Source organism: the organism of the source record quoted next, unplaced genomic scaffold, assembly GCF_019419815.1.
Source record: "Pyrus x bretschneideri cultivar Hongxiangsu unplaced genomic scaffold, Pyrus_bretschneideri_v1 Contig6, whole genome shotgun sequence".
In the NCBI taxonomy this organism is placed as follows: domain Eukaryota; kingdom Viridiplantae; phylum Streptophyta; class Magnoliopsida; order Rosales; family Rosaceae; genus Pyrus; species Pyrus x bretschneideri.
In genome coordinates, this window is record NW_025999798.1 from 2,275,054 (window position 1) to 2,302,472 (window position 27,419).

Below are 27,419 nucleotides of genomic sequence, written 5' to 3' on the forward strand. Positions count from 1 at the left end.
AAAAGACGGAAATTAAAAGGCTTGCATTTATCTTTAATGTTCATGGTGGAGTAATATTTAACCCAAACCCTATCTTACAGATCAAAGTAAACCACTAAGACTGATATCCCTTGTTATTTCTTTATATTCCCAGTGGCTCTGCATCGTATGGAAAAATCCAGGGATTTATTAACACCAACTCCCTCTTACAGTCAGAAGAAGCGAAACCGAAACGATCTAGCTGGAGTTTTACGAGTGATTTAACTAAAACTAAAGTTAAATTAGTTGAAGTCCGGGGAAGTAAACATGTTTAAGGCACCATTCCAAAGGGGTTGGTCCCTGGAGTTGCACAAGGGCAGCAGGCTCTCCTCCTGTGACTCTAATGCGGGCAAAACGTCGTTGTTTGAAGGACACGTAAAGGGATTATTTCGCATTTCTTCGTACAAAATCTGCTTAATATTGTCGCTGTTGTTCTGTTCCGGAAGAAGGTTTGAATCATTCTTCTCACTCTCTTCATTATCTCCATTTAAATTCTTTTCCACCAGCTCTTTAAATATTGAGGATTGAAGGAGGAGGCCAAGTGCTGTTGGGGAAGGTGATGACTTGGGGCAGGGGCTAACGGGCATAGGAGGCTGCTGCTGCCTTGGGAAAATGTCGCGATTTTTTGAGGCGTCTATGTCATCTACGGCGAAGGAGTTGGGTTGGAACATGGACATCTGTCGTCCTTCCTTTCTCAGAGGGACGCCATTTGAGGAAGTTGGCATGGGGAGAGGCTGATCTGGATTCGATTTCGGTTCCTGAGGGTCAAGAGAGTTGGCTCCTGGCCTCAGCCATCTGATGTATGTGCTCAAGTCAAAGTTGGTCACTGCGTTTATGCCTCTGTATTCTATCGCTGCAATATCATAAGCATGAGCAGCCTCTTCCTGGGTACCTAGATGGAATAAAAGAAGCCATATAAACCACTTCACACACCCATTGTACTTTGAAACAAATAGATTTAAAGGTCGGCCAACGATTTTAATGCTCATTTTTTAGCCTCCTACACTCCTGTGAGTGCAGAAGAAGTATCAAATATTCAATTTGGAGCATAGTGACAAAAAGGAGAGTGGAAATCGCTACCCTAGAGATCGGATTGAAACTCACCATAAGTGCCGAGGTAGAGGTACTTGTTTCCGAAAACTCTCCCTATCCTTGCTTCCCATCTCCCATTGTGATGGTGCCTGCAGTTCTCACAAGCGTTCAATCTTAGAAATTTTGAACGAATTGGTTAACTTAAGAGAAACAAAAGATTAAAATGGTAAAGAAGTTAAGTAGTACTACCTTGCAACTCCTCTATATTTGGATACACCTCTTGAAAAGCCACTGCTCCTTCTGTAAACAGAAGAAAAAGGAGATCACTGACATGAAATTAGTATACAAACAATGTTTACAGGAGGAGTGGTCATTAGGAGATGAATATTACCTTCTCAGAGAGGCTAAATATTCTTCTTTTGTTAAGGTGTTCATTATCTCAATTTCACTCTCATAATCAGGCACCTGAAAAGAAGAAGACATTGAATCAAAATTAACACGACACTCGCATAAATTATTGCCTATAAATGGCGTGTCGTCAGAAAATCATACCGGAAAATTTGTGAAGGTTGATGTTCCCCAATACTTGAGTGCTGCCAAATCATAGGCTCTTGCAGCAGATTCTTCTTCATCATAAGCCCCTGTTGGATTTCCCTCAAAAATGTTTAGTTGCACACTAAAATGTGGACCAAGATAATGATTAGAAGTTTATGTGAAACGATTTCTGCATTCATTTTCTCATTTAGCATATCCTGTTTATTTGTCATTTGAGTTTCTTTCGATTTATTTAATCTAAAGGCCAAACATATATAGCATTGATGTGATGGAGAGAATAAATCTAAAGGCCAAACATATATAGCATTGATGTGATGGAGAGGTAAAATGATGTGCGAAAATCACTTCCCTACTGTAAATCTGTGACTAGTCATGTCACGTTAGTACTTACCCAAATAAACTTGCTTTCCCTTCTTCCTTTGTGTTGGGTTCCAAGACCCCTTATCCCATAAATGAGCTTCATATCTTCCTGTCCATCGATGCCTGCATATATAAACTCCTCGATATCAAGCCTCATCATTTAACTAAAACAAAAATAATTGTCAGCATAAACACAACATATCAGACCGGCTGACTCCACGAAATCTGGAACTTCTCTTCACAGTTGTCGTCGTGGTAGTACTAGTAGGAGATTGATCAGCCTGAGCCTGCTGCTTTAGTCTTTGATCACCTTGCTGATCACTGTTTCCTGGAGCAGTTGCTGTAGCAACAGCAGACGAATCGCGGCGCCTCCTTTTGACGCACTTGCTCACCAAAGCGTCAACTTCTATCGTGCACAACGGACGCCTCCCGGAGCTGATCAGTTCAGATTTTACAGCACTAGTATCCATCTCTTTATCTTTTTCTTTGTCAATACTAAACAACATAAGACAATTAGGTTTTCACTTTTTGAGTGTTTGCTGTTGGAAAAAAAAAATGCAAAGTTCTTATATGCATGTGCTTTCTCTTGTTTTATGCTTACTTTGTCTTTTGAGTTGCGATGATTTCGGTGCCTTTCTGAGACAAGAAATGAGTGTCTGCATGCTAGCAGAAACTCCGGCCGACTTCAGCCTCTGAAGAAGGCATCCATGTTAATCTTTTTTCAAAACTCCAAGTGGATGATACAGGATTGACACTATTTAACTCTTTTATTTTTCTTGGATAGAGGATTAGTTATACCAACTCTTCGGCATAATCTAGGTTAACTTAACAAATATTTAAATTCACATGCTGAACACTAAGGCTGACTTTGTCTAAGTTCAGATTGTGAGTGACAAAAAAAATATTTTTTTTCATGGCTTTATTGCCCTTTTTCTAGGAAGCATAACTTTGGCCAACAACTATTTTGATCTAATATGACAGTCAGTCTTTGAGTTCAAATCTTATGGATTCTTCAAAAAATATTGAACTATACATATCCGCAGTGCAATTTTGTAATTAAGGAGGAGAATGCACTATTAGCCCAACAATCATTGTAAATACCAAGAGATTGTAGTTTGAAGTTGTTAAGATCAGTCAACATTCGTTACTATCATCGAAGTTCTGCGCTCAATTTAGGGCCCCCTCTTTCAATATTGCTTGTCTAAAATAGAAATAAATTAAAGTAGCTAGTGCATATCAAGGTACAATAAAAGTGGATAAAATTCTATGTTTCCACTGAGGGTATGAAGGGAATTTGAACCCTATATTTCCAAGAAATGGCAGCAAGGTAAAAAAAAAAAAAAAGTTATCTTAACACAGAAATGGTGAAGTTTTGGAGAATCATAGTAGACAAGCAGTGGACGAGACAAGAAAATTCTGGCTTCTCCAAAGATGACAATGTCCAAAGGGCATTATATTTTGTTTTGTGGGATAATTAGGGCATGGCCAAACCTGTCGCTTGTGCTGCTATAAGACAACATATGATTCCCCGTTTGTTTGTTGTGGTTTTAGCTTAGGGTTCTTCGTCCAATATTTACTACTTGGTGTCTGATATGATTCACTTGTATTTTATGGCAAACGTGTCAATCTCCTATATCTAGAATATTGTATGCAATTAAAATGTGTGGAGTTGCTTTCCATACACCACGTTAATTCCTATGGAGATTTCGAACCAACCCTTGTCCTTGTGATGATGCTTTCACAGACTGGATGTCAAATTGTTAATTAATCAATTAGCACTAATCATGATATATAGATCATATTATGCTGCGCGCATCTTTATGGATCATTCCATTATAATTAGTATTGTTAACTCTAATGCTGCAATTAGCATCCACATGCAGTCCTAAATTAATTATTCGATCGGTTTGATTGGGCATGACCTTTACTGCTTTCTTCAATTTATATTAGATTTGAATTTAGGTGTATATCCCTCTCCCACTTCCATCTTTTTTTCCTTCATTAATTCCCCAATAAATTACCAAAAAGAGAATAAGAAAATAATTAGAAAGTGCAACAATGGTGGCATATATGTACGGCTTCAGAATATCCTCTTTTTTCATATGTTTCGATCCTTGTTTTTGCGTTTGAATACAACACGTACTACATCTAATGGTGCGCACGTTCAAAAAAGAGGAAAATAATAACAAAAAAACCTAGCAGGGTTTGCCGACAACGCAGTTTAGAGCGCCGGAAAATTTTGTGAGCTTTGTGGCAAAGGTCCCTGGTTGGAAGGGCATCATGTCCAACTTTGCTGGGTGTTGGCTGGCTCCTGATCCAGATTCAACAAAGAAAGCTCCATTCATCATCAAATCTCCCTCAGATCTCCATTCCCAGTTCTTCCACTCTGACTCTGGTGTATGCTCCCTATGGGTCACCTATACAATTAAATCCAGAATTAATGACAGATTAAATATGAACGAACGTACTAGAGCATGTATAATAAACGGTTATATTTGGACTGTATTTACTGATTACTTTTTCGATCGAGCTAGCACACGTTTTGGTAAAAACTAACATCCGCACTCGTGCGTGAAGACACTTGACTGGGGCTAATTAGTATTTACTAATTAATAAAAATTAATTCATGTAAACTGTATGTTACCTGTTTGGTGGCCGCGTTCGCGGGAGCAATGAACCTGTTACCCTGGCTGATGATGGTAGGGTTCATGTTTCCTCCGATGGCATACATGATCCAGTGGTTGTAGTCGTTGTTCACCACGTGGAAGAATCCGTGCCGGACCCTCGGCATCCTCTGCACCAGTCCCTGACCAAAGTGGTTGAAGGCCAAAGTAATTTGCATGATTTTGTCTTGAGTGTGCGCGTTGTTGGCGCCAAACAACATCACCTGCATACATGCATGATTTTCAGATTTTGTACGCACCATTAATTATTAGGTTAATTAGCTTAAGGTTAAAGTAATTCCAATTTAAGTACATCATCGTGGTCAGTGAAGTGGGAGTTGGAGATGGTGATGGCGGTGGAAGCCATGACGGCATCGATGAGCCCATCTGCGCACCGGGACATGGAAACGTGGTCGATCCAGACGTTGGAGGCACCAAAGAGGGAGATACCATCGCCGTCACTCTTGGTCCTCAAACCCATGTGGTCGACGGAGTCCCTGATCATACCACCGGGTTTGGACACAATCATTTTGACGTGAAGGTTGGTGATGATTACATTCTTCACAAACTGGAGGGTAATGCCACCACCCTCTTCTATCACAACATTGGCTCCTCTACCATCGATGGTCTTGTCACTGGTCACCATCAGCTCTTGCTCCAGCCTAATCACCATGCTTCTTGCGAAGATTATCCACAAAGGCCCTTTCTGAATCACGGCGTGGCGTAGGGTTCCGGGTTTGGGGTTTTGTACGTCATTATCTGTGCCCACAGTCACCACGTAAATGGGACCGTCCTTACCTCCGGTGGCCTTTTTACCAAAGCCTTGGGCGCAGCCTACAATCTTCTTTCGGTTATTGGCCCAATTAGCGTCACACCTCCAGCAGGCGTCAATTGGATTGGTCGCCATGCATGGACCATTATAACCCTTGTTACCTCTCAAGTTCCTTCTTGTGGTGTTTTCCTTGGACAAAAGCCTGCGCACATATATGTGTATATATGTCACTGATGACAAAACTAAAACATATACATTCGTATATATAAATGTATGAAGTACCATTTTTTGCCAGACTTATATTGTTAAGCAAAAGTTTATATATATTATTGTCGAACGGTAAATCTGCATGCAATAATTAGACTTACTCGGCAACTCCAGTATTGAACTCCTCAGTGACTTGCTCAGGATTTTTATGGTAGCTTTCCATGGCCTCCTTTAAGGCTTCTTGGGCTCGTTCTTTCCAGTACGCATCTAAATCTAATACCATAGTATCTTCATTTGTAACATCGGTTGGACCATCATTACTCGAAACAAATGCAGCAAAGGATAAGAAAAACAAACACAGAAAGAAATAGGGCGAGTTAAACATCGCTGCCATTGTTGTTGGTACTTCGTCGGCGGCCACCGACACCTTGCGAGAGGACACTGTCGGGTTGGGCGAGGACAGGGTTGCTCGATGGTGTTGAAGCAGTCCCGGCCAAGCCAAGCCAACGGATTAAACCGGTCACAAGAGATTATTAATTAACCAACCGACTTATCTATTGATTTGCCTGGGGGTGTCTTTAAATATGAGAACAGACTCGCTAAATAAGGCATTTGCAGTTAATTAATTATAATTAAGCGTCTTAATCTAACATTTGACGGGAAGTGTGGGCAGCCGCTCCCCTGCATCGGTTGACCGTTAAAAATAGCAATAGGGCTACCCCGCCCTTTTGAAAAGTTCTTTATCTTCTCGCATTGATTAATTCAGGTGCTAGCTAATTCTGGATGTTGTTACAGGAAAGACTATCACCATAATACTCGCATCGACACATGTTTAATACATTTGTAAATTGTATTAGTCGAAGCCTTATTTTTTTTTTTTTTCATAACGGTTTTCAAGGTTTACGTGCATATGTATGCGTAAATTAAGTGTCTTGACTATATGGATAAGTTCAATTTGGATCTTTTGATTGAAAAGTAATATTTGTAAACATCCTTGTTTGTAAAAAAGTTTGTTTATACACTTATGGGTTTTTATCACAAATGATTCCTGAAATTGATCCTCATCATTAAGATGGTATCTGAAATTGAAAATCAATTAATGCAGTCCCTGAAAATGTGTCGAAAATCAATGTGATATTTCCATTACAATTCTGTTAAAAATTCTATTAAGTGCTAATGTGGCAAATAAATGGGCCTCATAAGTCGATTTTTTTCTCACAAATGGTCATTGAAATTGACCACAACATCAAAATAGTCCCTAAAATTGAAAATTGATCAATGTAGTCCCGCAAGTGTCTCAAATCAATGTAGTCATTCCGTCACAATTCTGTCAAAAATTCTATTATGTGCTGATGTGACACATAAATGGGTCACGCAAGTATAATTAAATTTAAAAATTACAAATTGGCTTAATAATTTAATAGTTAATAAAAAAATTGTCATCCCAAAAATCCAGTCTTGCCATCACCAATGATCCCAGTCCACATTTTTCTACCTCCTTCGCTCTCTATTCTCTTAAAATATATATATATATATATATATATATATATATATATATATCAATACACCCATCTTACACACTTCGACACCTTTCATCAAATTGAACTTGGATCAAGATCACCTTTGGTGACGGCTTGGTCCATTGGCAACAACTTCTGTGACATCACCGTTAACATTTAGGCGATCATCATTCTCACAACCTTAATCTTGGGGAGCTTGTTTGGTGCTTCCCTGTGGTTTGGTGATGCAAAGAACGGCGAGGTCTACCTTAAGATAATGAGGTCTCATTTGACAACTCGTATAAGGGACTAGATAGGATTAATAATACAGAGCCGGTTGTTTAATGCAATTATGTATTAATAGTACTCCGACTAATTTATCTGACCCTACCTATTTAGTGCAACTCACGCCCTACCTACTCTGACCCTACCTATTTAGTACTCTGACTAATATAACCGAGGTTTCGCAAATTTCCTCCCGCTTCAACAATCATTTCGATTTCCCTCAACCTCCATAGTGCTTTTTGCATTCTCATTCCCGCCGGCGATGATGATTTCCTCAGTATCTATGGTGATGGTAGCAATAATCAGATCTACTTTGTGTTCAAGATTTTCAACGTTTCGATCGGTTTTATTCTCCTTTTCAAGATTTCAAGAATTGGGTTTTAAGTTTTGGTTGGATTCAAGAACTGAGTTTTCCTTGGTTTCATCTGGGTTGCACTCCTTTGACCAATTTCTCCGACAACGCATGCCCGTCTCTTTTCTTTTCCTGGGTTTCATATGGGTTGCTGAACTCAATTGGAAGAGCCAAGTTGGAGAATTTCTCGGAAACTCAGTTGCCGTCCCTTTTTATTCCTGGTTTTCATCTGGGTTGTTGAGCACCAAGGAACCAGACGTTGTCGTCCCTTTTTTGTTAATTAGAACATGTTGAGAAGCTGCTTGTTTACACAAAATCCTCGAGGCGTGTTAATTTTACCAGCTTATTAGGAACCACCATTTGATTGGTTTCTATAAAAATCAAAATAATTAAAATTTTAAATTAGACTTGAAGTTAAATTTTCATCTTTCTTTTCCATTAATCATTTGTTTTTATCTTACAAATAATAATAATCGCAAGTCCTCTTATCCGGTAGAGTGTCAAACACAGTATAATAATAGGGTCATTAGTTCGATATTGCATCAAACGTTTGATTATTTAGTTATTACTATCCGATAACTATTTATCTTATCCGACTAAAATAGTCAGTCTGAACTGCTAAACGAGGCCTGAGGTTATAACCGAGGTGCATCTATTGTTGGTTGAAAAATATTTTCACACCCCCTCTTGGACCTTGGTTAAGCCTTGTGCCCTTGAGAATTTATGAAAATGATCCCTCTTCGAAGTATGTCTTACTATAAGAAAAAAAAAAATTCCATTGTGCAAAAAGATATTTAGACAACTTTTTTAATTAATTATTAAACTCACATCAGCACTTAACAAAATTGTGATGAAAACCCATAAATCTTGATAGTGTGGATCAATTTAAGGGATCATTTGTGATGAAAACCCATAAATCTTATGGGGCCTATTTATGTGCCACATCTGCACATAACGGAATTTTTAACAAAATTGTGACGGAAAAATCACATGATTTGCGACACCTATTTTTAGGGACTACATTGATTGATTTTTAATTTCAAGGACCATCTTGATGGTGAGGATCAATTTCAAGGATCATTTGTGATAAAACCCTAAACTTAATGATGATGCTGATAACTAATGTTTTGATTAGAACAATGTCCTACAGAATCATAAAGTATAATGGTATTTCTTTTCTCAATATTAGAAAGAATACTGACATTCAAATCTGTCATTCATGTCAAAAAAGGATAATCTTGTGAACCTACTTATCTCTCAACTTACGATTCCTCACCATTTGGATATCATAATTGAAACCGTTAATTCTCTTATCATTATCTAAAGATCATATATGCAAAAAATTATTCGTTTTGGAGATTTTTTTAGTCATATATATGCATAAAACAAATGGACGGTTCATCAAAATCGTTGACTGGTTTGATACGTATGGATGACTAAATGATCTCTAAATTGAATGAAATTTTGCAGTATGATCTTTAGATAATGGTAAAAAGAACGAACGGTTTCAATTATAATGTTTGAATATTAAAAATTCGTTGTCCATGGGAACACATGTATACACTCAATCTTTCAACCAATAAATGCTTAAATAAACAGATTTGGGGTTTCTGTAACTCGATTTTAATTTACTAATTAACTACATGTTTCAAAAAAAGAACAGAATGGATTGATATGTAAATTAAACAAGCTTGATATTTAATTGTTGATTTATTATTATAACTTGAGATTGGACTGGATGCATATATCTCATGATCATCAACTTTGGCTCAAGTCACTTATTTATTACTTTTTATTTTCAAGCACAAATCAGTTAATTATTTGTTGTGTTATATGAATATGTTTGTCTTGTGTGTGTAGTCACTTCACAACAGGTGAAAATTTTTGTGTCAATAACAATTTCATATATAATATATGGATCACATATTAACGATACATCGAACATCTCGTTTCCTGAACAATACTAAAAAATTAACGAGTCCATGCATAAAGTCGACGGACTGGAGCAATGCGAGACAGAATAAAAGTTCAGATAGCAAACTCACGCAACGTTCATGGACCACGAGTCACAGGCATGCACCAATACCATCCTCACCACTTCTACACTCAGCCGACTGGCCGCGATTCTGTACTGCTGAAGCAGGCCGGCCCGTCTCATCCTCAGCCGAGCGTCTACAGTCCCTTAAATTCGGGAAATGTCTGCCGAAACAACTTCAATTCAAGGTTGTCAGCCAGACTCTAGAGAGAAGTACATATTACTCTATATTGGCATCCTTTGATTTGCTTACAATGTAAATATGGGAACTTCCTTATTGAATCATCCGGTACTCAACTTATACACTCGAAGTTACATATATACCGGTGCAGAAAAAATTTATGACGCTTCCCAGACCTTGTAGTCTCTTCCCTCAAGGCTTTTATTCCAATTTTGAGGTCCACTAGCAGGTTCGTAATGACCTGGTCCGATTTTGATGGCGACCTTTTCATCAATGATGGCCGCATAGACGTCTCTTTTTGCCTCGGTGATTTTAACCTACAGTGAAAAGTGAAATGAAATTCAAGCTTCGGTGATACGTTCCACAGAAGAACGAAAACAGAAATCTATTTCAACTTATATTTCCTTGTAAATGAGACCGACTTGATTAGCGATACTTACTCTACTTCGACAGTTGAGCTTGTTCCGGTTTCTGAGAGAGATCAGAGCAGCAATTTCAGATTGGTAGTGAGAGAAAATGTGGTCATAGAAAACTGTTGGTGTTCCCGGATGAGTCAAAATGTATGCATATCCTTGCATTTCTTTTCCATTTGGAAACCTCCAATGACCCTTCAAAAGGGAAGAATAAAAGAATTTGTATCTCGATACTTCTAAATATTACTATGCTTGTTTATAAAATGACAGAATTCAAGATCAAAAAAATTCAGACCTGAGTAGAACCAGTATCATGATTCTCTATGAAAGTGACAGCACGAGATGGCCACCATCCAAGAACTCCTGGAGGCTTCCCCTTCTCATCTGACAATCGCCAATACTCGCATCTTTCCAGTGCCTGTATAAGTAGTTCCATGTGAATAAAAGTATCATCCGCCATACAAGCATCGAAAGCAAAGTCACAAAAGTTTTAACAGTTGAGTTTTAAATTACAAAGATGCACACTTACTGCATGGAGAATCCCTTTTGTTGTGACATCGAATGCACCACAAGTTCCATTAGTAGCGTTGATCCAATCAACAATTCTCTGCCTGTGTGCATCTTGATTGTGATCCATTTCCCCGTATGTATAACTTAGGGAATCCCAATACTCGCCTACGGCAAAGTAGGGCTCACTGGCATCCATGTAGTCCTTGACGTAGCCACCCCAAAATCCTCTAACGAAATCAAGCCTCCATCCGTCATACCCAATATCGTCCCTGTGACAATCACTCATACATTTATATCAAAGTAATATAGTAAACTTTCAACAAAATATGCAGCAAAAGGGAAATGCACTTCAATTGGATAACATATAACATGTCCATGAATTTTGTAAGGCACGTCCACAAACCGAAATTCTACGTCAGAATGTGCATACGAAATGCATGAACACAACCTCATCACAATAAATTTTGAAATCCCAAGGCTAGGTAAACTTCCATGTAAATCCCAGAAAATCTATAATCTCTATAATTTCCAGTGCAAAATAACTCAAGTTTAGGATGTAGTACATGCTTTGCTCTTTTACGTACAATCTTTGTTTTTATTGAGTGAGACAAATTTGAAGAACTTGTAAAAAATCAGAACATCTTAGAAATTAACCTTAGCCAGCATAACCATTCTCTGATATCCTTCCTCACAAAATCTTGTGAATGATCAATGTTTGGGGCAGCATGAAAACTATCTCCACTACTTTTGTTGCCCCTACCCTGTATAACAGAAAGAAGATGTTTTCACAAATCTAAAGTATAGCTACAAAATACAGTTTTCCCATAAAAAATGCACTAAGCAAACTTCAGCAATGAAGAGTCGATGAACGGAAAAGTTTGGTTTTCCAGAGATTGGAATTCTTATCCTGCGATGGGATTATACTGGTGTGATGCCAAAATTCTTGGTGAGAGGCCAAGAACGGGTGTGATGTCCCTAGAGTGATTTCCAGTTATCCTTCATTGTTGTTTTAATCTATTGTTTTCGCTTCCGCTAAGCTATTAAATTTCCGCTGCCCTACTCTGTCCTACATCACCACATATCACATTTGTTCTGTTTGTCTTTAAGTAACATAAGTAGAGTACTTTCCAAAATAATCAAATCTATTAACAGACCTAGGCAATTGAATTTTTTAACTACACACATGTGAAAAAAGACGCTCAAGAAGATTATCTAAAGAACAGGTAACATGCTTCGCTAAAGAGTCCGTTATTATTATGTTGTTTGAAGCCAAATACTAATTTTGGTCACCATTTGGTCGATTTGGACTGTGCATGCGCTATGTATATGGTACGGGGTTGTGCAGCACTGGGCACCATGTTTGGGGTTGCAACACTGGGCAGCATGGACATTCCAGAAACGAAGTTTAGATGTCTTTGGAAGTTTGTCACATTATAACGTAATGAACTACAGCATCCCATGGGCATATGTGAGGACGTAAAATAAACTGCTGTATCACATTCTAACAAGTTCATAAACTACAGTATCACATGTACGCGAGTGCACATGTGATACTAATGAACAATATCTAGAAGTGAAATTCAGACAAGCACTGAAAAGTTGTATACCTGAAAATGTGGATCATCTGCAACAACTGCACGTTCATCCCAATTTAAACGACCACCAAATATATTCCAAACACCATTTTGATTCTGATATTCTGCACAACGGTGATTCAGAACAGCATCTCCAAGAACTTTTATACCGGCATCATGGAATGTCTTCACAGTCTCCTTCAGTTCGTCCATATTTCCGTATCTGAGAAGTGTGAACAAGAGCAATCACTACTTTTACATTATCCTTCCCATAGTGGTACTAACTAGCGTCTCTTAAATGAGAGTTCAGTATCAAGACTAATAAATAAATAAAAAAGTTAACTCGCTGCACCAAATAAAGAAATTTTACTACAATAATGATAAAGAATTCATCTTTAAGACTCACCACATAACTGGTATGTTGATAAACACGGCAACAAGAGGCATGCCGAACTACTTTTTTGTTTATTCAAAAAATTTACAAAAGAAAATAGTTGTTTGGTATGTGTATATATGAGAAAACAAGTGACAAAGGTTATCGAAGTGAAACGTGGAATGAACAGTGAATACCGTGACAAAAGTATTATGAGTAACATATGGTACCTGGAGTTCATATTGTATAAATCCCTCGGCATGTACCCTTCAGGCGACACAGAATCTGTAGGAGGTGGGAACCAAATCACGGTGAAACCTAGTGAAGATAATTCTGCAGCTTTACTTTTGAGTTCCATGTACCATCTTCCAGATTTACTAGATTCCCAGTTAAAACCTTGGCACAATATTTCAAAACCTGTTCCTGTCCCCGAGCATATTTTAGCAGGGGCGACTTTCACCTCTTCAGTTTCTGCAATGATTTCCTCCGGTAAAGTTGGAACAGTAGTTCTGAAGATACTATACGCTTCAGCAGCCAATTTTTCTATTTCTTGAAGAATGGTTTCTTGTGCTTCTTTGGATCTTTTCCTTTGACTCTTCTCAGAGGAAACGTCACTCACCAAGTTCCTTATTTCATTGATTATACCATCGGTATACGCAGTAAAATTAGTTTCTGTACTTCTGTCAGGCACCTGAGCATCTTCAGACTGAACCTCTCTTTGTACAGCAATTGAGTTATCTGAGCTTAAAAGGGGGATGTAGAAGTCATTTCCCACACAATTCAACCACATAGTTTCATTTAGTTTGAAAACAAAAAGAAATCCTGCGAGTCCTTCTTCCAAAGTAAACAGTCCAAAACATCCATTTCCATCCTCTTTTTTCTGCACACAAGATGTCCATGAGAATAACAAAATTGATCAAGAACATAGCTAATAAACTTGCTAAGATTTATGATGGCATATTGTATACAAATTAATGCGAGCATGGATGCATATAGCCGGAACTTATATGCACTCACAACTTCTCTATCATGTACATCATGTACACCAAGTATGTATGCACTCAGAAATTTCTAACAAAACCCTCCTACTGGAAATTATTCCTTTCCACGAAAATGCACACAGAAAATTTAACAGCGATCCCATAACTAGAAATACAACATCCACAAACATTCGGTGTTTATACCACAAGAAAGAATGGTCAATTAAAAATCCATAAATAAATATAAACCGAACAAGAGAGGAAAAGGAATAGAAAAGAAACAGAAAAAGGTCATAGAAACCTGTAATCGAGTCCGCAAAGCCTTGTCCTTGAAAACTACTGTTTCTGGTGGATGTGGGGCAGCTGGAATTTCCCATCTTTTAGTATCATCTCTGCAAACTCCCCAGTGAACAACAGCATGATCAGGTAAATCTGTTTCCAAGCATAGAAGATTCTGAGTAGTCTCAGGGCACTTCCTAACGGAAACAGTTACTGAATTGTTAACAGCAATTTCTTTTGCAATTGGCAGTTCTTCATAGAATCCTTCTAGACGCATAGTTTTCTGTTGAGGGTCTCTGGATTCACCGCTGCTATCTTGATCTTGGGAAATTGATGATTCTGCTTTGACAAACACATTGGATAGTTTTCCCAAAGTTCCTAGAATAAAAAAGAGACTATCAATTTTCACTCAGTTCAAGTTGGACAAACTGTGGAAATAAATTGAAACTACAAAACTAACCACCCATAACCCACCACCTCCACAGCCGAAAGGAGTGGGTCTGTGTGGGTAATACAATTTAGCCACGACTGCGAGACCGAAACTTACCTCACCGGTCAACATTGGTTACATATGAATATAGACTCACACTATAAAAACTCGGAAAGGTAAAAGAAAGGGAATAATTCATGCTACAAAACAACACCTGTTTTCCGATTCAGCATTTAACTGCATCTAAGGATAAACAGAAAAGGAATCATTTTCAAAGATGTATAGAAACAACGGAGTTTCACTCTTAAGCGGAATTAGGACAGTCGTCACTCCTTTGAGGCTTTCGTTACACCATTTCCTAATCACAAATTGGTTCTGAATGAAAATAGCAGTAAAGTGGAAAAGATTCAACAGTATCACAAACAAAATAAATCAAGCAAACCAGAGAACAGAGTGGCTTTGACAACCTGGCCACCCGCCCAATGCCTTTGTTGCTCCAACTACATTGTCATCGTCTTGCGAGTAGCCCACGAAAGGCACTTTAAAGTCTCTCCCTCTATGCTGATACCAGGCACCGGTTTCTCCATCCTGCAACACCAAAAGCCCCCAACAAGAACAGAAACTAAAGATGAATAATATAATAGCCAGCATATATAACATAAAGGGCTTAATAGTTGGAAATCACAACCTTGAGAACAAAATTTATCGCTGCGATTGAGCTGGATGTAACATCAATCTTCACTTCGTGAGATGTATCGCCTCCCACGGGCGACAACGATTCCTTCAAGGGTGTCTCTATTGCATAGTCCTGAAAATCCACATCTGTATCAAACTTATGCCAACCAACAGCTCTGCAATCAAACTGAAGAACCCAAATACAAACCTTGATGGATACTGAACCAGCTGGTCTCATTTCACTAGGAGGCTGATCCCATTCACTGCACAATGCAAACATACATTTTAGAGAGAGAGAGAGAGAGAGAGAGAGAGAGAGAGAGAGAGAGACTGCAATCTACCATTAAAGTCTGAAGCTTTACCTGCCGACGTCATCCACATAATTAACTCCCCAGTGAAGAACCCATTTTCCAGGAAGATTACAACCCACAGTCAGCACCCAGTTCTTTGCATCCTTCCCATTGTCTAATTTCACGATGATCTTTCCCTCCACCTACAATTTCAAGCAGACTGAATCAGATAATTCAGAAGAAAACTCGACTTTCTGTTTGGTCGCGGAGAAAACAGAGGAAAAAAGAACCAAAAAAAGGAGCACCACTCAAAGTTTCCAGCTTTGAAAACACTGTTCATCGAGAGAAATTCCAGAGCTTCAAATTCGAGCTTAATAATTGGGGCTACAAACTCAAACAGTGTCGACAACCCAAAAGAAAAGGAAGCAGCAAATTCAGAAATGGCAGAAAGAAAGCACAGACCACTTCAGTTCGCTTGAGAGGGAAGGTCTCCTTGTAGAAGGCGTCAGCGAATTCGGAGGTCTCGACGGTGGCTGTATCGGTGGAGGCAGCTCCGACTCTGAGAGTGGGAGGCTGGAAGTTGCAGAAGCTGCGGCCATTGGAGACTACTAGCTTCTTTGGAAAAGCAGTGAAAGAAGAGCTGAGCTTTAATGGGTGCTTCGACGGGGGAGGGCGGTGGCTGGGTTTCTGTCGACGGTAGTGGTGGAGGAGGGGCTCTATCCTAACCGTCGACATGGTACGAGCAACGGCCACTCAGGAGACTGAGGACACGAAGAAACGAAATTTATGGACGGAATATAAGTGAAAGAATGTAGGAAGGGAGGTGGTGGATCTCTTTTTATTTTAACTTTTTATTTCAAATTTATTTATTTATTTTGAACGTTGTCTTTTTGTTGGTCGAATTATCAACGTCGTCTAATCTCAAGCATGTCGACTCCAACGACAAAGCTTTCATCACGTGGTCTAATCTCATCACGTGGTCTAATCTCATGTGATTAACAACTCGTTTGAGATTTTTTTTTTTTTTTTTTTTTGAGAAAGTTTTGAGATTGTTTTTAAAAATGATAAAAATATTTTATCACAATTAAATTACTTTTGATTACGTTCGGTGAAAAAATTTAAAAGTATTTATGCATCATAGAATTTTAAAGAAAAGAGCTTCTAATAAACATTTCTGGTAAGAGTGTTTTTAAGAGGAAGTAATTTTCATGGAAGTAATACCAAACGAAACATAAGTGTATTCATTTTTAAAATTGAGATTGAAGTTTGAATTTTTTTTTTTGTCAATATCGCTTGTGCATAAAAAAAAAAAATAAGACTTTTAATAAAGAGATTCGAACTCAAGTAAAAAACAAGCCAATTTTGAATACTAGTCAATTAGTTATAAGAGCGTAATTTTCTTGTAATCAGATTAATAGATTTGAGTCCGTTTTTGCTCACCTTAAGTTTTGAGTTAGGAGGGTGAGCAAAAACGGTATATTTTCATATTAAAATGTGGTAAAAATGAGATAATCAAGTGAATTATTATTTCAAATTTCCGTTAAGAAAAATTTTACCATACACATGATGAGTGAGATGAAAATAAAGATACAATGACTACGTTCATAATTTTGCCGTTGATGAGATGCGATTTTTCATTTTAATTTTTTAACAAAATCTAACACATGATGATTAAAGTCATGGGATATTTTCTTCAAAATTAAATCGGACCACTTGATCTATTTTCCACGTTCCTCCAAACGTTTGCGTTCACGCAAAACGCATCTTTTGGATGTTCTCTTTTCTTTTCTTTTTTACCCTGTTGCGCATGTCTCGTGGAGTAGGAACCCTTCTTGTCTTGTCCGCAGGGTCCCATGTGTACGAGCTTTTTTGTTTCGTTAACAACTTTCAAGGAACCGATCGCCAGATCCGAAAGGAAATGACCCAGAAAAGGTCCGAGGGAAACTCGAAAAACAAGATGACATATGATCTATCCTAAATTTGAATTTACCATCAATTCGAATTCACCCTATATTCGCAACTATAACACCGGAAAAAAACTTCAGGATGTGTTAAACAAAATACGGCGATTGACAAAAACCCACATTCAGCATACCCTCCGTTAAGATTTGGGTTGGATGGACATTCAGAAGGAATGACATGACATGGTTCGTGCCAATTATTTTATACAACGTATGACGGAATCGAATATCACCATAGCGAAAGGACCAAGTTCATCAGAGAGAATTCGCCTACTGTCTACCTACCTTTCTGCCCCCTCCATGCAAAAGACAGAACAATCAACACTCCGTTTGCACCGAATACCTGCCTACGCCTAGGGCTTGAGTGCCAAGGCTAGACCGACCTTTGCGCTCTTCTCTATTGCCCTGGTATCGACCTCTCCTGAGATGGTGAAGAACGACTTGGGACGCCACTCGTGCTGGATGAGAGCGCTTGCCCTGCCATAGTTATTCACCCGAGCCTTCACTGTGGTTAGAGGGTCAAGTGCATGCGCTGTGCCGATTGTGAGGCTGTTTTCATTGCTTGAAAAGCTATGGGCCAGCTCCGCACCAACAGCAGTGTTGGTGAGTGGGCTTACAGTGTGGTAGTAGGAAGCAGTAATAGTATCAGCTTTATCGCTCCTGTATACCCACCGACAATATCAGATAAGCACCATCAAGCTAAACACGCACATGCAATAAGCCCAACCCGACTCGAATAACACGACAAAATATTGTTAAAAGAAGTACTCACAGTAACAGGGAAGCAATGAGGTCAGAATGGGTGAAATTCAACCCTGCATTCACTTTGGTAAGGTTCCCAGAAGCAGTGTCGAAAGAAAGATCGGTTCCCAGAGAGAGAAGATTGTTCCCCACAACACCAGAAAAGTTAACAATCGGATTGGCAGTCAACCCAATGCTGGTACTTATCCCAGCATACTCATGCTGATATTGGAGTTCCACCTGTTTACAAAATACCCAAGTTCAGACCATACAGCAATGATACGTGTGCATATCATGCCCGATATGACATGCATCAACAGAGCAAAAAAGTGAACACAACTGAAGCAACAATGTTAACAAGTCAGAAAATGGACACGATGATTCTTACCTTGCCAGATCTCTGGTCAGGTGCAATAAAGCTAAAGATTGCCTTGAGACCAGGTGCAGGTTCATCAACAGTAATGGTCGTGATAACCTGCACGTTAACATACAATTATCAGTCACAATAACGAGGTATTATATTATGAAATTCATATCCAGAGAACAACAGGAAAATACTAACATTTACAGGTGTAACCCTGTCTCGAATAAATTCACGATATAAGATAAGCACATAGTTACAAGAACCATACACAAGATGGCGAAGCCAATGCAATCCTGTAACACAATATTATCAGCCAAGTAAATGTAGACAATGAATTTGTAACAGTATAGCCTGTATGGTTGCACTAACACCACAAAATGAGCTTACAGTCTTATCTAGTAGTTGGGAAGAAAAATGAAGAACATGTAAGATTAAACATAGCTTCCGTCTGAGATTTATACAAAAACAAGTTTCATGTTTTAAATCACCAGCATCACGTCTTCAAAGTACCAAGATAAAAAAGTAAAAACTAGCTAAGAAAACCATAAAACTTCATAGTGATCGTACAAACAAGTGATAAACAGTAGTGAGTACCGGGACAGGAAGTTTCCGGCTACTGCATTGACCTAATGGAGATACAACTAGTTCTGTTGACTTACGTTAGAGTTGGTGTCAACTTTCACATCAGTTGTGATGTTCTTGTTCTTCAGCTGAGTACTGACATCCCCCAAATACAGATCACCCTTCCTGATTCCAGTCGAACTGATTGCCTTGAGAAGTACAACGATTCAAAATATCAGAACAAAACAAAGTAGGATAAAACAAAGCTAACAGTAGGATCCAATATATATACAAAACAGATATCGTAAATCTTACATAGCAAGCAGAAAATTACAAACAGAGCCTGTACAAAAGGGCTGAGCCTATATACCATGTTTTTATACCACATTTCTATACCACCTTAGGTGGCATCTGATGTAGACAGCCACATCATTTGAAAAATTTGCAAAACCCAAGGAAATGAAGGAGAACAACTTCTCTTATACCACAATCATCATTTAATTAAATAGTTTTCCTTAATATTAGTTTATTAAATAATGAACTAAATTTAAAAATCTGATTAATTCAAATAATGTGGCTGTCCACATCAAATCTGACCTAAGGTAGTATGAAAATGTGGTACAAAAACATGATATGAATAGCATTACTCAAACACATATCGACAAACAATGTACTTTTGCGTGCTCGAGGAGTAAAATATTTTTTGACAATCAAAAAAAAATTATGCCAATTGCACATATGCGCGAAAGAGCGGACTGAAAGACCATAAATTCGACTAAAGCAACCGAAAACACAAAATTACAAATGCAATGGCATTGCAAGATTAACTTAACATAAACCGGTGAAAAACCGTGCTGCAAATCCAAAGAAGCCACAGGAACAAATAGCAATCAAACAGTTGATTTATGATTTAGCTACAAAACAATCAACCAGTCCACTAGCTCGCATTTCGTTAGCCGAAAGAACGAAAATTAGTTAACCCTAAGTAGAATGTAAGTGCAGGCCTTAAACTTCTAGTATTGATCGTGTGATTTGAATGATTTGAAACAGAAATTAAATCAAGGAAAAATTATGAACTTTCTCAGCAACCAAACAGGAAAATTTTCAACAAAATATAAAGCTTACAACTCCGGTGGAAGTGTAAGTGGTGACGGTGAACTTGTGGTCGCTCTGGTAATCCTTGTAAAGAAGATCTGCACGGAAAAAAGCAAAAAATAAATATTTATGAGTGAAAAATAAAAATAAAAAAATGGAAAAAAAATTAGGAAATACGATAAATCAAAGAGAAAAATGAAGAGAAAAATGAAAAGGACGGACCTCTGGCTTTCTTGCCGATATCGAGATAGAGTCCTGGGCCCTTCACCATGATTATTTCTCGAGAAAATTTGGAAGGAAAATTTCAGAGAAATCAGAGCTGGATTTGTGTTCTAGTTAGAAGACGAAGAAGCGAAGTGGATATAATCTAGAAACCCAAGAAACAGTGATTGCCGAGACTGAGAGGAGAGGCGTGGGCCGTTGGATCTTGTACTGGGTAGAGGTACGGGTTTGTGGCCGTTGATTTGGAGGAGAGGTTCGGTGCTTTGATGACCTCGAGAATCGTACGAGAGGTTGCGTCGGGCATATTCGGCTTTTTGGTGCCTTTCTGTGACACGTTGCTAAAAGTGACACGTTGCCGGTTTCTTTTCTTTAAATTTTTCCACATATATTTTCTTGATTTCTAATTAAGAACGGAGTAATACTAGTATCATGTTTTTGTATTACTTCCTCATATCACATTAAGTGACATTTGATATGTACAGTCACATCATTTAAATTAATCAGATTTTTAAATTTAGTTCATTATTTAATAAACTAATAATTAAAAAAAACTAATTAATTAAATAATAATTATGGTATACGAGAAGTCTTTCTCCTTCATTTCCTTGGATTTTACAAATTTTTCAAATCATTCTTAAGATGGTATAAAAATGTGATATAAAAACATGGTATGAATAGCATTATACTTAAGAACGAGAAACCCAAAATTAAATCTAAACCACAAAAAATAGCAAATTAAACCACAAAAAGAGCAAGAAAATTGTAAATAGAAAAAGGGGCAAATACTTTGAATCCCTTGTAGGCTATATTACAAAGTTGAAGCATCACCCTTCAGTTTCAAAGCCAAAACAAACATAGAAAACTCACACTGCCAATTATATACGTGAAGATACGTCCAACAGTAAAATTAACCACTCTTTTATAGATCCTAAATCACACCCAAATTCGAGTCTTGCGTAACCAAAAACAAGCATAGAAAACTCACACTGCAAATTATATACGTGAAGATACGTCCAATTGTAAAATTAACCACTCTTTTAGATCCTAAATCACACCCAAATTCGAGTCTAGCGCAACCGCACTAACAAACCATCGGAAGCTTAAAGATGCCGAGCCTCCCACTTATTACCAAGTAACGGCATTACACCCGACTTCCTTGAAGGAGGCCGTCTCTTATCTGTGAAGAGATATCTTTCACAGCACCGGGTCCGTGTGGGATGAAAACCGAGTTGGACTTTGAGGACGCACCAATGTCCTTCAATGTGTCGAAGTACTGGGTCACCAGAACCATGTCCATGACATCCTTGGATGATGTCCCCGGTACGTTCTCAGAGAAGGCCAGCACACTGTCTCTCAGCCCGTCCACAATGGCCTGGCGCTGCCTCGCTATGCCGAGCCCCGACAGATACTTGGACTCCGCCTCTCCCTCAGCTCGCTTAATCTGTAGTATCTTCTCCGCTTCAGCTTTCTCAGTTGCAGCCAGCCTCATCCTAGCAGCTATTAGTTATTGGAAAACAAGCATATATTAGTCGTTCTGCAGCTGTTACGGCCAAACAAACTTAATAATTCAAAGGAAAACACTTATTGCAGGTGCATTTGTGTTAGTGTCCTACAAAAAGGAATTATAATTCAAAGAGACGCATGAGACATCTCAGTCTCGACACTTTTCATGTTCCAGAGTGCAACGGAGGAGAATCCACACCGATGTTATTTGGAAGATAGGAGTGGAAAGCCTTGTAATCGAAAAAAAAAATCCCAATCGTTTTAACTGCCAGAAAATTCTATCAGTCAATATTTAAACAAAATATTATACCTGCATTTATCTCATTCATTGCTCTCTTCACATGCTCATCTGGTTCGATATCCACAATTAGTGTTTGAACTATCTCAAACCCATAATGCGACATGGCCTGCGTATTGACAATAAAGTACTAAGCATAATAGATGCTTCACAGCTGGATTCTATACCGAACAAGGCAGAAACATCCATACCTTTGCAAGTTCGTCTTCCACAGCTTTGGCTATATCATTCTTCTGCTCAAAGGTTGAATCTAGGTCCAACTTTGGAACACTTGCCCTGATAACTGAAAAGAAAAATAGAATTCCATTAGTTTAAACTACTACGCCATACTCCTCTCCAGGGTACGATGGCTTGAAACAAGAATTAGCCAGACTTGAAAGCCTTGAGCCTAAGAAACATCCCATACCGAAACTCAAACCATAAACCAAGCAGCTTTATGTTTTACTTAAAGAACAGTCCCATTTCTAAACGGTTCAAAATCATGTTTTAAGAAAAATTTAAACGAAAGCCCCATCAAAAGTCGACTTATCACAGTTATCCACAAGCTGCACTATTTTCTACCCAGTGATAAATGATGATTCATGACACAACTGAACTAGCTATTTACAGATGTCTTGATTGCTAGAAGGAAAATAACAACAAAAAATAACTTGTGTAATTATGAGTTTCAGTAATAAATTCATACCGTCAAAGACGTAGGACTGGATCTGCCCTCTGGTATTGCTGAGCTTGTAAAAAGCATCAGAAGCCTTTTCAGCCAAAGCTCGGTATTGAACAGAGGCAACCACAGTAACAAAAACATTATCCTGAAGAAATACCAGACATCAGAATTGCAAGATAGATTGCACTTCAAATTCCAAACTCCGACTTTGTTACTCTAGTACTAAGAGATACTCCTACAGTGCGTGTGCAGTGCGCTACTGTGCATGCTTAGAAGGTCATAAAAATCTTCTTATTGAAATGAATCAATATGAAACGAACCTTCGTCTTTGTTTCACAACGAACGTCCAATTGCTGCACACGTAAAGAGAGATGACCAGCTACCTGGCTACCCAAACACCATGGCAAACAGTGACAGCCAGGTTCAAGCACATCGTCGAACTTCCCAAAAGTTTCCCTGATAGCAACAGTAGACTGGTCCACTTGAACACAACCAAGAACTTGTCCCATTTTCTGATTATGCCAACAACGGTAACAACAATGGTAATCAGAGGTTAATTGTAATGCAGATTTTTATAGTCAACTTAAGGAAATTAAATTTTATCTCAGGAAGAAGGCTTACGATATCTTTTAATAAATTGCAATAACCTTCACATTTAAATTTCAATTTCAAGAAGGTTTATACAGGCTAGGCTTGCTTTCAGAAACAAGATATTATGACCCTATAAAATACTATACAAATTTCACCAAGTGCACAAGTAACCAACAAGATATGTTCAAACTTTAGTTCCCGTCGCAATGCGAACAAACATATAAAGTTATAAACTACAGGATAGCAATCCGAAAACATAAAAACTAAGGACAACGCAGATGAGCTGCCAAATGGAACAACTGGCTAAGTGCCTCAACGCTGAACTGTTCAACCAGAGCTGGATTGTTACAAACCTAAGCCTTCTACACACGTCTTACCGGCTTGACCACACAAGAAATATTTGCAAGATTTTAACGAAACATTCTCGGTACTCTTCGAATTTAACGAAAAATCATATTTTTATCTTTTTCCTACTACTATTCATTACACCTTTATTTATCTTTTTTCATTAAAACTAAAGCTTTTTTTAGATTTTTTTGTTAGTTTTTCTCAATAACGAGAGTTTTTTATGTGTCCGAACATTAGGTGGTGAATTTTCTTAAAGAGAGAGGAAGGGCATGGTATTATGATTTTGATTCTCAATCTCTTGATTGATATTTTTGATAATAAAAAAAAAGGTGAAATGGTCGCAGATTTAGGTGATGAAGGGAACGATGGGGGGTTGTTGGGATTTCCGACAAAAAGTGGGTGAGTTTGGAAGTGGTGGTGGTGGAGATATCTTGGTTTGCTGGAGGTGTTTGCAGGGAGACGGTGAATCGGTGATGGAAGGGAGAAAAGTGGGGCCCAAACCTGAAAATTACACTGGTGTGACCCGTATTTGACAAAGTGTTTACTTGGGTACAGAGTCTATCCATAATTGGGACCCATATGAAGTATTTGAGAAAGTGGCCAGGGTACAGACTCAGTCAATGCAGACTTGTTCTCTGTTTTTTAAGCGAGTTTCCCAGCATTTCTCAACAAATAAACATTAATAAATAATTACACAACAATTTTATGACAATTTCTCAAGAAAATTTACCGAAAATTATACGATGTCAAATCAAATCACACAAGTTTCAGTCGGAAATTCAAGAAAAATTAAAACTCCAACCGATTCACACCGTAAAATCAAGAGCTAGAAGAACCAGAAAAAAAAAGCAAATTCCTTTGAAAAATCGAACAATTACAGCAACGAAAACGGTAAGGAATGCAAAATTAGAGTGAAAATTCACCTCAGAAACGGAAGCGTTTGTCTGCGAGGCTAGCGGAAGACGAGAAGCGGCCACGTGAAATTTGGGAAATAGGAATTGCAGAGAAGTGGATATTTATAGGGCCGCGAAGGGAGTGGAATTTTTGGGCGAAAGGGTTTTATCTTTATCCGCGCGTAGGAACAAGTTCGGGTCGCTATAAGATTAATTCTATTGATGATGATTAGGCTTTCATGTGATGTTTAATGCTTGAATTTTACTTTATTTCCTTCTATTTTATTTTTTTTCCCAAAGCCTATGTATCTCATACCTCGAAAGATAGGACTAATCTTTAATAGGGCTCGAAAAAGCTATAGGCATTTCAGTTTATTTTTTTACAACAATCAAATAACACACGTTCTCTTAAAAGCTTTCAACCAGGAAATCACTCATATGTTTGTTAGTTTCATATCTCAAACCCAAAATCAAAGAGTAAACCCGACTTGAAATTCCACCATGGTCTATGAATGAATGCTCAGATCTCAATCTCACTCTCAACCCAAGCCAACCCAAAAAAATAAAAATAAATAACTAAAAATATTTTTAATTAATATTTGTGTGTTTTTTTTTAATTACATGCAAAGAGTATGTTTGGAAGTGCTTTCAAAATTATTAAAATGTATTCAGATAATCAAATATGCCTGTGACAATGTTGTCATAAAACTTTATAAAAAGTATTACACCGCACATTAATCACAGACAAATTCCCTTTCTAGTGTAGTCCCAATACCATGTGAAGCCGTAGTGTACTAATTTTAGCCCCCTCGTCAATCACTACGCCAAAGTAGAGCCTTAGCTTCAGAAAATTTATCATGGGAGATCGAACTTGAGTTGGAAGATCCTCGACAATTGCTTTTCGAGTGCTTATACAGGAAGCACTTTGATTTTGAGAACTAATTTTTGCACACCTCTTTTCTTTCATACACATATCTATTTATTTATGAACTTTGAATTGAATAAACAAATAAGAGTGTGCCTATTTATTTATTTATTCAAATAACATAAACAAACAAGAGTGTGCATAAAACAAATAAATATGCGTAAAAAATTATTTATTTGACTGTTTTTTTTAATTTCGACATGCTTATAATAAAAAAAATTTCAACAAAAATGTTTAACGAGCAGAAGTGCCTCCTCTCTCTAAAGTTTACAAATTTTGTTTTAAAAAATGTTGAATTGAGGAGTACTCGTGTTAGTGACGCCATCATACATTCATATGACGTCTGAAGAAAAGTCGAAGAAGCGTAGGCGTTCATTTGTTTGTCATTCAACTGTTTGTGAGAAAATCTGGATTTTAATTGGCTGCTGGTGACTTGTCAAAATACATTTTCCTAAATTAATAGATAATTGCGAGCAAGCAACCATTAATTAATTAGAAAAACTAATGAAAATAGTTTGAAAATTTTAAGTTTTAATGATAAGGATAAAATAAAGGGTAAATTAAATAGTACCAGGTTTGACTTTTTAGTGTAAAAATATAGTTTTTCGTTAAAATGAACAATACCGCGGACTTTTCGTTAAAACTCCTTAATTAATTTTCCTAAAATAATATATAATTGCTTGAAAGCAACAATCGGTATAAAATTTGGACCCATTAATCAACATTTTGTGGTTAAGATATAATTGGTTGACCCAGCTAGTAAACTAGTATTATGGTCATTATCCAAAAACAAAGGCCAAAGATGAAGGAGGAAATTCGGCAGCACCTACGTTCCCTTTTCGGAAGAGAAACATTAAAGAAATACTCTTAAAATTGAGACTTTTTTCATATTTTTCGTAACTTCATGTTTTTTTGACAAATTATCGTGTCAATATTATACAATATTGTGCGAAAAACGTGAGGTAACAAAGAGTTCATAGAGAGTCTCATTAGCAGTTCTCTTCCCATAATTAGTGGCAGAGCCACTTGACGACTAGGAGAGACTCGGGCCTATCCTGAAGTTCTTTCACTTTGTAGCTATGTTTGTGTGCTTTAGGTTGGATACTCATTCAACTTATGTGCTTTTGCTTCCAACTAGTTTTATTTAGTTTCTTTAATTGATTAAAAAATGTATTTTACAATAATATTGTTATGAAACCAAAGGCTTATATGAACTAACCTTCCCTAGTTAGTTCACCATTTTGCATGATAGAATGTTGTTTTACAGTCAAACCCATATATAAAGAATAAAGGAAGAATTTATCTTAAAATAAAATTTTCATAGCTGTAGTTTTGGGCCATGATCCTTAATTTTCATTCAATTAGGAACTCATAAGAAGGCAGTGCTGATGATATAATTATCTTAATTGTATTTTTTTTCATGACTGCATTACTCTCGTTTGATTAAATTTTCTTTCCACTACATAAAGTGAACCTTCAAGTTTTCTCCCATTGGTTATATTATTTTTGTCCAATTGCTTTTATATAGCTCAGAGGTCCCTCATAGCCTTGATTTCTGACTCCGCCGCTGCCCGAAATATCCCCCTTTTTCTTTTCTTGTGATTCGTTTTACATGAAAAACGTTTGCTCTACTATTTGAGAGAAGCTTGCTTTCTTCAATTTTATTGTGAACGAAGGCGACCTTATGTCCTTAAGGGTTTACTAGACGCTGATTCAAAAATGATTAAAAGCACAGCTTTTTTTTAATATCTAAAAATGAGTTTGGCTGCAGTT

General features: G+C 37.6%; 5 protein-coding genes across 5 annotated transcripts; all 5 read right to left on the reverse strand.

Moving 5' to 3' along the window:
* Positions 1-26: 26 nt before the first annotated feature.
* LOC103950957 (AP2-like ethylene-responsive transcription factor At1g16060) lies at positions 27-2,435 on the reverse strand. Its single transcript, XM_009362219.3, has 7 exons — positions 2,173-2,435; positions 1,997-2,088; positions 1,603-1,691; positions 1,442-1,515; positions 1,300-1,350; positions 1,123-1,199; positions 27-910 (listed from the first exon to the last, which is right to left on the reverse strand). Exons 1-7 carry the CDS (start codon positions 2,433-2,435, stop codon positions 261-263), a joined length of 1,296 nt encoding a protein of 431 aa, XP_009360494.2. The 3' UTR covers positions 27-260.
* A 1,693-nt stretch (positions 2,436-4,128) lies between these two features.
* LOC103950867 (probable pectate lyase 3) lies at positions 4,129-6,160 on the reverse strand. Its single transcript, XM_009362118.3, has 4 exons — positions 5,769-6,160; positions 4,942-5,602; positions 4,610-4,852; positions 4,129-4,382 (listed from the first exon to the last, which is right to left on the reverse strand). Exons 1-4 carry the CDS (start codon positions 5,999-6,001, stop codon positions 4,161-4,163), a joined length of 1,359 nt encoding a protein of 452 aa, XP_009360393.2. The 5' UTR covers positions 6,002-6,160; the 3' UTR covers positions 4,129-4,160.
* A 3,596-nt stretch (positions 6,161-9,756) lies between these two features.
* Positions 9,757-16,233, reverse strand: LOC103950868 (alpha-amylase 3, chloroplastic). The gene is made up of 13 exons (XM_009362119.3): positions 15,946-16,233; positions 15,556-15,686; positions 15,402-15,456; positions 15,207-15,326; positions 14,986-15,106; positions 14,111-14,466; positions 13,060-13,709; positions 12,490-12,679; positions 11,537-11,643; positions 10,902-11,151; positions 10,668-10,790; positions 10,400-10,567; positions 9,757-10,276 (listed from the first exon to the last, which is right to left on the reverse strand). The coding sequence occupies exons 1-13, from the start codon at positions 16,216-16,218 to the stop codon at positions 10,118-10,120; spliced, it is 2,703 nt and encodes a 900-aa protein (XP_009360394.2). The 5' UTR covers positions 16,219-16,233; the 3' UTR covers positions 9,757-10,117.
* A 1,319-nt stretch (positions 16,234-17,552) lies between these two features.
* On the reverse strand, positions 17,553-20,611 carry LOC103950869 (mitochondrial outer membrane protein porin of 36 kDa). The gene is made up of 6 exons (XM_009362120.3): positions 20,428-20,611; positions 20,236-20,303; positions 19,209-19,319; positions 18,574-18,660; positions 18,217-18,425; positions 17,553-18,104 (listed from the first exon to the last, which is right to left on the reverse strand). The coding sequence occupies exons 1-6, from the start codon at positions 20,474-20,476 to the stop codon at positions 17,798-17,800; spliced, it is 831 nt and encodes a 276-aa protein (XP_009360395.2). The 5' UTR covers positions 20,477-20,611; the 3' UTR covers positions 17,553-17,797.
* A 576-nt stretch (positions 20,612-21,187) lies between these two features.
* On the reverse strand, positions 21,188-24,908 carry LOC103950870 (hypersensitive-induced response protein 2). The gene is made up of 6 exons (XM_009362121.2): positions 24,752-24,908; positions 23,210-23,401; positions 22,914-23,034; positions 22,420-22,511; positions 22,241-22,337; positions 21,188-21,924 (listed from the first exon to the last, which is right to left on the reverse strand). The coding sequence occupies exons 2-6, from the start codon at positions 23,396-23,398 to the stop codon at positions 21,569-21,571; spliced, it is 855 nt and encodes a 284-aa protein (XP_009360396.2). The 5' UTR covers positions 23,399-23,401; positions 24,752-24,908; the 3' UTR covers positions 21,188-21,568.
* Between the last annotated feature and the right edge of the window lie 2,511 nt (positions 24,909-27,419).